General features: G+C 43.8%; 1 protein-coding gene across 2 annotated transcripts in view; it reads right to left on the bottom strand.

Moving 5' to 3' along the window:
- Window positions 1-21: 21 nt before the first annotated feature.
- Window positions 22-10,655, bottom strand: part of ZC3H12B (zinc finger CCCH-type containing 12B) — a 230,602-nt gene continuing 219,968 nt past the window's right edge. For both annotated transcript variants that reach the window (XM_082444936.1, XM_082444935.1), the window contains one exon: window positions 22-10,588. In XM_082444936.1, coding sequence (XP_082301062.1) covers window positions 9,168-10,588 — 1,421 coding nt within the window. In that variant the 3' untranslated portion in view covers window positions 22-9,167. The remainder of the gene's footprint in view (window positions 10,589-10,655) is intronic.

Here is a 10,655-nt window from a genome sequence, read left to right as displayed (position 1 = left end):
AGGATCTGGGTCCACTGCCCCTTTTATGCCTTTTTTCTGACTCAAACCATTTGCACTCCCCTCATTGGAATGTAGTGTGGGGCCAGCTCACTAGGAAGCATCAGGCCCCAGAAGAGGCATTGTTGGCCATAAAGCCCAGCCAGCATCAGGGGAATCTGCTCAGAACCTCCCTGACAGCTGGAAGACCCGGGTCTTCCTGTTGCTATTCAGCAGGCTTCTGACTCATTTACCTGCCTGCCCTCACTGGGCACCAAACAGCAGTTGAAAGTCAAAGAGAAACCTTTCTTTGTCACCTTTTTGCCTAGAAAAGATGAAGTGGACTTCCCTGTGGTATGCACTGGAGCAGAGAAATGTCTAAGGGACTGAACCAGAGTTCTTCCATGGTCACCCAACTCCTTCAGACACTCAGAGTGCCTTACCCTGTCAGCCCTGAGCTGCCAAGAGACAGGGATGAATAAAATGTGTCTCACCCGTCAGAGCCCTCTGCCGGGTGAAAAAGGACAAAGTTCACCAATTATGATAACCTGATGCCTTTGCTAAGTGTCTTAAGAAAGCCCCAGTGTACACAAGTTCTTTGTTTTTCTCAGGGTGATATTTCCAGGGTGGTGGTTGACTGAGGTTAAGATTGGCTACAGTATCTCCCACCCCAACTTGGGAGAGTGATAGCTGGGTGAGAGAGTGGGCATCTGTGGGGCCCGTTTGGGCCCAGACAAGGAGAAACAAGGGACAGAACCAGGCCACATTCCAGCCAAGAAGCTGGCTCTAGAAGTGGCTGAGCCAAGGAATGATGAAAGGAAGGAGAGGGCATATGCTATAAAATGCCAAGGAGGAATTGAGTGGAAGTGTCCTGCCAGAGCCCAGTCAAGGGTTTAAACTAGTTAAGACTCTAGGGAGTCCCCAACACCTCTTAAAAGATACCCTGAATATCTTTGTGGGTATGTGTATGTAATCATTTTTCTAGAGCTAGTTCACAGGTTTAATCAGATTATCAAAGGGGTCCATGAGCCCAACAGCTGAAAAGGTTACAATTTCCTATCCTGTGTGGACCCAAGCACCAGGCATGGGCCGAGCAGTCTCCTGCACAGGTTAATGCAAAGTCAGTTTCCCTCCAACTCTTCCCTCTCCTGCCAAATGCTAAGTCTTAGCATCCAGGAATGTCAGATCTAACGGAGCCCTCAAGGAGTATCTAGGCCATATCTAAAGGGATTTGCAAATGTGTATTCTGGGACATAGCCTCAGCATCTGCCCTGTGGGGAGATGGGTGCTGCAAGCTCTTGGTTCCTGTCCAGCACTTCTCTAAAGCAGCCTGGATTTTTATCTATTGTGTATGTATTGGTATTGTATATAAGATTTTTTTTTTTCAAAGTGGGCTTTGCTGCTAAAAAAATGTTTAGAAATCATAGTTCTAGTCTAGCCCCCTCATTTTATACATTGAGACACTAAGGCAGAGAAAAAGGGAAGGAATTTGCCTAAGGACACAGAACAAGTTAACAGCTTGGTGTAGAACGAGTTTCTTGTAGTATCAGCATCACCTGGGTACTTGTTAGACATGCAAATTATTGAACCCCACTCCTGGCCTGGATCAGAAAGGTTGAGGGTGGCCAGCAATCTGGTTTAACAAGCCCTTCAGATGATTCTGATGCACACTAAAGTTTGAGATGCTCTGGTATAGAGGAAAAAGCTACCCAAAGACCTAGATTCCAGGCAAGCTCCACCACTTAATGAGAACAGCCTTGAGCAAATCATGTCACAGTTTCTTCATATGTAGAAGAATATTTGCCTCATGGGCTTGTAAGGATCAAATAAGATAATAGATGTGCAATTGCTTTCTAAAGCTTTTCATGCTTTGTATGTGTGAGTGGTGTGGATTCATGCCAGGGTTCACAGGCCTTGAACTCAGGACTCAGGTCTCCATATAACCTAGGACAAAGAGCTCTCCCCTGGCCCTCAAAGACTGACCTAAAGATGAGAAGTAGGCTATCAGAGCCATTTTTAGTCCAGGTCCAGGGAGAGTAAGAACCAAGCGTTATTGTTGGCTGGAGTCCTCCTGAAACCTGGGATTTGTGAAGCCAGGTCCCTGGGAAGGGCTGCTTTAGATGGTGGGGGCTGGGGGTAGGAAGTGAGGGAGGGGGGCGTAGGGGAGGACAGGCCAGGAAGCAACCTTAACCCAGTGCCCTTGCTCCTTTTCCTTCTGACTAGAGGCCGGAGACCGATTAGAAAAAGTCTTTGAACTGCACACATTTAACCGAGGAGCAGGGTTTGGGGTCAAGGGAAGGGAGCACTGATTATATTGCTATTCAACAACAATAATGAGAGTCACTTGATAAATGGAATATAAGTGGAATGGAATATTTATAAATGGAATATTTCCTGCCTTATCAATAAACAAAGGATGTCACAGTCATCAACGATTGCAACCCTCCAACGTGAGCTGGTGAACCCTGAGGAAACTCAGGATGTGAAAATACAGGATACTGGCCACACAGATGGTTGAGGTGCATATCAAAGGAATGATTTCAGTGAGCCCAGACTCTTGCATCTTCCCATACACAGAAAAGCACTAAATTCCTTAACTTGAGGTATCTGGTTTTCTTTAATTAACAGTAATCTTTTGATATTCCCGACTACCTGCCCTTTGTTGCAAAACTCCTCTATATCCTGGCTCCTCCCCTCGCCTCCTCGGAGCAGTTTCTCAGAGCTATCTGAAACGCTGTCTTCCCCGGGCTGCAGTCCTCATTTTGCCCCAGATAAGAGAGTGGCATGGACATATATACACTACCAAACGTAAAATAGATAGATAGCCAGTGGGAAGCAGCCGCATAGCACAGGGAGATCAGCTCGGTGCTTTGTGACCACCTAGAGGGGTGGGATAGGGAGGGTGGGAGGGAGGGAGATGCAAGAGGGAAGAGATATGGGAACATATGTATATGTATAACTGATTCACTTTGGTATAAAGCAGAAACTAACACACCATTGTAAAGCAATTATACTCCAATAAAGATGTTAAAAAAAAAAAAGAAGACTTAACTCGCAACTCTCAGGTTGTGTATTTTTTTTAAGTCAACACACCCCTTCTAATAGGAGTTAATTTCATCAGTAATGAAGAACATGGTTCCTGCCCCTAAGGAACTTCATGGTTTGTATGGGATCTGCATGCCAACATGACTGTAACAGAGTGGCAAGTGCTAAAATAGACGTATTGTTCAAGATGCCTGCAAGGCCCCCAGGGGGAAAGGACTAACAATGTCTAGACAAGGAGGTGGGACAGCTTAATAAGGAGGTGACTTTACTAGTCAAAACAAAGAGTAGAAGGAAGGTTAAAGTCTGGAGGGTTATAAGAAAGACCACGGCATGTTGGGGCACCAGTGAAGCGTACAGAATAATTGGAATATGGGTTAAGCGAAGAACATGGGAGGTCCTGAGGCCAGAGAGGTTAAGCTAGAGAGGGATATGGTCAGACTAATTGATTTTCTGCCTGTGATTAGGGAGAAGCATTGGACATTGAATTGTCCCTTCTTAGAATTCTAATTATTCTTATCACTTCCCCTATCCTCACACTGTTACTGCCCTCTAAGAAAGGGAATTCATTTATTTTCTAAGCATGCTTCATTCCCTCACTGCAGTGCAAGTTCCAGAAGACAGGAACTGTTTCCTCCTCTTCAGTCTCTCCCTAGCCCAGTATAGGCCAAGCTCCTATTTGGTACTCAGTAAGAATTTGATGTATGTATGTCTGAGAAATGTGAGAGGAGGCAGCAGGAGTAAACAGACAGAAGAGGAAAAGGATGGGGAGAGATAAGCACACTTAGTCCCAAGAAGGATGATAAAAGAAAAAAAGATTCACGAATACTAGCCCCTTCTGAAGTCTCCTAGCCTGCGGTCCCCTGCAGCCACTGTGTCCACCTCTGCCTTTAGAATGAGACTGGCCTGTTGTGTCGGGGAGGGGAGGAGGAGTGCAGGGGTGAGGATGAGGCTTCAGAGAAGCCTAAGGGAAGAGCAGACACCACTGTGATAAAGGGCTCACTGGCCTGAGAGCAATGAGGCCTGGGGTTCCAGTCCTGGCTTTGCCATTAACTCCCTGTTAAGCCTTGGTCGAATCTCTTCAGTTCTTGGCGCCTCAGTTCTCATACCTATAACTTGATTGAGTCCGTGCAACTGAGCACTCCCCATGTGACTTCTCTGTGAACTGTAGGGTGCCAGGCTGCTTCTAGCTCTGATATTCTGGCTAAGGCTCGGCAGATGATGTCTCTGTGGCCCTGAGGCTATTCAGGGGGGAAACAGTAGGTTTTTTACAGGAATAAGCCTGAGCCCTGAGCCCTCTACCAGTTTCTGACCCACCAGTGGAGGCCTGGTCCAGCCCAGCCCTGGGGGAAACACCGATTGATTAGCACTTATAGATGTGTTAGTATACAAAAATTAGAGGGCATATGTTTACTGTGACGAAATTCAGATGAACTCATTTGTGGAGATCCCTCCCATTATAGCTTATCTCAAGATGCAAATCCCAAGGACAGAAATCTAATTTTTTAGGAGCTGAGTGTGTGTATTTATAGGTGTGGTATGGCTTTTGCTGGTGATATTCTTAAAGAAACAGAGCCCTTAGTGGTTAGTAAACAAAACATTTATGCAGTAATTAAGTGTGGTTACAGTTCATTGTTGTCAGTGACACAGCATTTTCCATCATGATGATAGGTGAAACAAATTAAAACCTCATGAAGTAGTCGTAGCACATTCATGCTAGTGAGAACATATTGCAAAGCATTGCACATGCATTGGAGGGGCAGACAAAACTGGGGACACGATATATTTTTACTCACCTCAGGTTAGCTTTGTGTATTTTGTCGTTGAGACTTACATAACGTTTGGGTCAAACAAAAAACCCAAAGAGATTTTATAAAACTTTACAGCCATTATACAGTATCATTTAATCCCACAAATGGATAAAGCAAACTACTATAGCTCAGTTATACACAAACCAGGACTAAAATTAGTCAATCAGCCTATGTATATAGCTAGCTACACTATGATAGATATGGAATATGCTGAGTCTTTTGGCATCAGCTATTTAGATAAGCAGGTTCCCAAAATATACTGGTTTGGTTTCCAATGAGAACTAAGTGTAGTGCCTTTTCAGTTGAAGATTATGCACACCTCAGTGTCAGACCTGAGGAGAAGCAAACTAGGGGAAGGCAGAGAAGGTTTGGGAGGACACCTGAGCAGGGCTCTTTGGACAGCTTGACATTACTTTCCCTGTGCAGTTCCAGACCTGGTTCACAGAGTTAAACAAAGTGTATTGAAATTGTTGACCCTCAAAAAGGGTGTTTATACAAAGTCCCATACTTAAAGCATAGATAGAACAGTAACTGAGCGCCTCTCAAAATGAACTCTTCTATATTAGAAGAAAACCCAGTGCCAAAGGTTAATGGATATCAGTGTCTGAATTACTGTATAAAGATAATTTATTCTAAAATAGGAAAAATGGATTTAGAAGTATTCTCCTGGAAACTAGCAGAAAGAGAGAGAGAGAGAGAGAGAGGATATATAGATATAGATATATATATATCTTTCATTACATAGAAGAAAAGTTTTATATACCATTTCCATAAAGCATCTGTCATCCTCCCATTTCTTGCACCTCAAGAGAGAGTGCAATGGCTGTATGTTACCTTTGAAAAGGCTCACTTTCTTTTGAGCTGTTTTACAGAAATTGTGCCCTGGATTGACCATGCCACTCCAGAGTCACACTTCTTCAGGTCAAAATAAAAATAACAACGACAACAAAACCACAAAAAGAAAAAAAATTCACAAAATCTACAAAATCTAAGGCCTGAACAAGCACAGACTTGCTATGAGTTCAGAAACTCAGTGAAAGAATTAAAATTACAAAGCACCTCTTGCAAAATATACTTCTTGAAAACCACACAAAACACTGTGCAGTAACCCCTGCTTAGTGCTTGGAGGTAAGTATCCTGAGGGACACACACTTAGCCCTAGGAAGGAAGCTTGATTTTATTATCAAGAGAGCCAAAGGGGTTCCAGGGTTTCTTTGTACTTGCTGTTTTATAATTGCAGACAAAATGGAAGTCAAGAAGTGTGCAGACCTCAATGCATTCATAATTGTACAGCTCCATTTATATATATTTTTTAAAATATTTATTTATTTATTTACTTATTTTGGCTACACCAGGTCTTAGTTGCAGCACGCAGGATCTTCATTGTGGCATGCGGGATCTTTAGTTGCGGCACATGGACTTCTTAGTTGTGGCATGCAGACTCATTTGTGGCATGCGGACTTCTTACTTGTGGCATGTGAACTCTTAGTTGTGGCATGCATGTGGGATCTAGTTCCCTGACCAGGGATTGAACCCAGGCTCCCTGCATTGGGAGCGTGGAGTCTTACCCCCTGGACCACCAGGGGAGTCCCCAGCTTAATTTATAGATTCTTGCAGATGACCCACTAACACTGACACTTTTTTACACAAAGTCTCTTTTGCAAGGATATATTAAACTTAATAGGCTAAAGAGAAACTTATGCAATATAATGCTTGAAACTGTATGCACAATAGCTGTTGGACATAGTAATAAAGAGGCCTTGAAAAATTGTCTTTGTCTATAAACTGCTGCCCTTTGGAAATAAAAGCTCTCTCATGACCCCTGGGCTACTCCCTTGTGACACACAGTGCCACAAACATCATAGTGAAAAGTCAATACCAAACCTAGTTTAAGATGAGTTTTGTACATTTGCTTCTATACAATCAGGAAAAAAAGAGATACAATTTGTATCAACAGAAGGTCATTTCTGGTTATTTGAGGCATTGCTCCTAGCCGCTTTGATTCATACACATTTTATGAGAAGAATGACAATTGTTTTTGGAAATAAGAAATACATACGCTGCCCTAAAAATATTTCCTGTATTGGGAGGAGCTTACAATTTTTTTGAGTACTAAACATGAACATGTTCCAGATGAATTTCAGCTGACAAGATTAATCTTGTGCTTCCCTGTACGTTGTGCAGCTAGTGGATACAGTGGTGCCATTGATGGTTTTGGTAGGAAGACGAACTAACTGGCACAAAGGCAGTAGAGTCATCTAAGATTGTCAAATACCCTGATTTAGACATGGGACAGATTTAGAAGGTCCAAGATGCTGAAGGTATAAAATGGTGTTTGTGTGAAATAGCAAGCACTTCACTCTCTATGGACCTACCTGACAGAAAATAATTTTACATCTCAGTATGCTGGGGGATAGAAAGATCAGAGGGTAGGAGATGAATGTGAACTGTGGTTAACTGAAGAGAAACACTGAGATGAAGTTTTGATCAACTAGGACAGAGACACAAAGGCAGAAAGCAGCATGCAAGCCATTATCAAACCACCAGAAACAACCCTGACTACAGTCTCACATTCGGAGTGTTTCACAGTAAGAAACATTTATAGGCAGTGTCACACCTTCTCATGAAGAAACAAAAGGCCAAGACCAGGCCTTCTCCACTTTCATGAAAAAACGACCATAGAAATTAGCAAGTTCCAGCTCAAGAAATACTGAGCTGGTCATGGTTCAAAATGTTGCAATATACAATGGATTCAAAAAGGGGTTCATTTAGTGTAGCTGTTAAAAACCCAAAAACAGTAAACGCCTCTTCTAGAGGCATTTAGCTACAAAGGTTCCCACCCTGAGCAAGATACAGGTTGCGCAAATAGTGCCGTCAACACAAAGTCCTGCCTTCTTTAGTAATGCATTTAAGAATTACCTAAGGTCAAGTGCACACTCTTTGTGTGCATTTGAAGTGTGTAACTGAGCCAGCTATTAGCAAAGATGTAGCATCCCCTTTTGGAAGCTGCCTTTTTTCCACCCAGAAAATCCCCTAATTTTGTTTCCTAAAGAAATTCTGCTCCACCAATGATCAACCTTATTGCCCAAAGGGTGGACGGCAGGACAAAGTGGATTACATGGCTGTGCATTACATTTCATCCTGTAGTGTTGAATACTGCATAGGTCAGAAGTCCAAAGAGCATCCATTAGACCCTCCTTGAATGCAGCTTTTGTGTTCATCATTTAACGCCAAATGAGTTTGGCCATCTCTCCTGGGATTAAGGGAAACGGATTCTGGTAGGAAATCCCTTGGTCCTGGTCAAACTTTTCTGTGCTTGTCTAGCACACGCATCTACTATGCTTGGAACTTGAGCTTATCCATCAGCTCCTCTGCAGAAGAAGGCTGCAATCTGATCCCTAATTTACTGAGGTGAAGAGACTTAAAAGCTAAGAACTGTCAAAAAATGTTGACAAGTAAAAAGTGCAAAGGAAATAGAGCCAGTTTGCTCTGGTGCCTAAGAAAGCAATGTTCAAATATTAGGATGTAGTTTCACTTTCAAAACTAGTTGAAACTATGAAATGTGACATAAAATCAAGTCTGATTTGTGATCTACACAGCTGTAGACTAAGGGCTGTGCAGAGCCTATCTTTTTATCATCACTATATAAAAGGTTATATAGAGATATACACACACACCTCTCAAACAAATACATACATTCATACATGCAATATAATTGCTAACAATAAATTTGAAATATAGCTCTAGAAGCTTCGATGTGACCCTATAGCTCGGTTAATAAAGGTATTGAATGGTCAGATATCCATGCAATAAAGTATGCATTTACTTTTAAATAGCTTTAAATATTCCTATTAAAAATCCTAAAAGGTTAATTCAACATATGGATTGATCCTGATGCTCTTGCTCTCTAAATTAGATACTATCATCGATACTTTGTAATATAGAATGTGTGACTAAGAAAACAGTTGGTAATGGAATCCCTTGGGGTTTCTTGCATTTGGGCCTTTCCCCTGGGTTTTGTCCTCCATTACCTGCATGGTGCAGTGCAAAAGGGCATAGGACTTGGAGTCAGAGGACTTGGGTGTGAGTCTTGACTTGGTCACTTGCTAGCAGTGTGACCTCGGCAAGTCACCTAATCTCACTGAGCTTCAGTTTCCTTGTCTAGAAAGCAAGACATTAGTAAGACTTACCTCACAGGGTTGTTATGCACGTCAATGACATAAACACTCTGTAACTTGTGAAGTGTAACGCAAAATTATTAGTTACTATTATCATAGTATTAGTGCATTATTGGTATTCATATTTATATTTGTATAATGAAATAAGTCCTATGTCATGTCAACGTGCAGCCCTAAGCTTAGAAACAATCAAGGCTGCTAGTTGCTGGGCATCTGCTGTGTGGGGATTCTTCTCCATCACTGCAAGGACGATGTTTGAAGGGAAAATATTGCAGAGGTTCTTGTAGGTCTGATACTGGTGCTCTGGGATCATATGCTCCCTGGAATCATTGCACATTCCAACCCAAGGATTCATCCAAAGCTGCTCCATCTTTTCAGGCACGCTCCGTACCATGACTGGCTCATAGCATGGTTGCATGAGGCTGTTACTCAAGGGATAGGAGTGGTAGCCATAGGAGTCAGTTGCACAGGGCAGTGGGTCCCAGCTGGCATGTTGTTCCCGGCACAGAGGAGGGCGTCTTTGCCTCATGGGGTTGCTCTCATACAGGCGGGAATCAGAAATGCTGTCCATCCGAGTCATCACCAGGGCACGTCCTGGCTGGGGAGTTGCCCCAGGATGGATATTGGGAGGCATGGGATAGTCTCCAGGACAGCTGGAGTGTGCTCCAGTTGTCGGGTGCTGGGCATGCAGAACTAAGTGGGGGACTGATTGCTTGTTGGGGGCTTGCTTAGAGTCCTCTGGGCCATAGCTCTGCACTCGCGTTAAGGCTTCATGGTAACCATGAGGAAAAGGCTGAAGATGGTTCTGAGATGCTGAGCGATGCAGCTTCAAACTACCTTCAGGATGAGTATCAGCTACAGCCAAATACAGGTTGTTGTAAGAGGAATAGCTGTCGTTCCTGCTATGGCTCATACGATTGTCAGGACAGAGGTTGGGATTCCGGGCATACAACCCCCGGTCTGTTTCAGCCATGTAGTACTCTCTATTATGCATGCTGTTGATGTTCAATTTGGAGAAGTCGCCTAACATTGAATAGTAGCCGTGGTCCCCCAAGGACTCAAACTTTGGGTATTGCTCAGCGTAGCTAATAGGGGTCCCATGGCTATTGGTAACCAGGATTGGGGGGTACTGCATGCTGGTCATGTGCTCCAGTGAAGACTTCTGGTGGGAGAAATGAGAGGATCCTGGCACTGGGCTGCTGGCTGAACGGGTGTTGAGTGCACCCACTGCATGGCTTTTGGGGGGTGGGATTGTGGGGACACTTAGAGCAGTCACAAGTGAGGGGACAGAGCTGGCCTCAGGCTTACGGGCAATGGACAGCCATTCCTCAGGCTCCACAGCCACGGAACGGATGCTGGGATCCGATTGGCGCTTGGGGGCCACACGTTTGACTTCTGAGGTTATGTCACCTTTGGTACTAGACAACCCTGTACCACACTTGGCCAGCGTGCCTTCACTCATGGTTTTCACTGTGGACAGTTTGGCACTGATGCGGAGCTCATCAGCCACCGAACGCTGCGGTTGGTTGGCCCGCTCCGGATGGTAGTATTTGCACTTGTGGCCGTAGGTGCATTTTTTGCCTGAAAAATAATGCCTTGTGGTAAGACTCTCTCTCAGAGTGGTGCAACTCTCTGTGCCAGAAGCTGT

The sequence above is a fragment of the Balaenoptera physalus genome, assembly GCF_965194825.1.
Source record: "Balaenoptera physalus genome assembly, chromosome: X".
Taxonomy (NCBI): domain Eukaryota; kingdom Metazoa; phylum Chordata; class Mammalia; order Artiodactyla; family Balaenopteridae; genus Balaenoptera; species Balaenoptera physalus.
The sequence above is the reverse complement of the archived record's forward strand: the minus strand, read 5'-3'. Positions and strand labels throughout refer to the sequence as shown.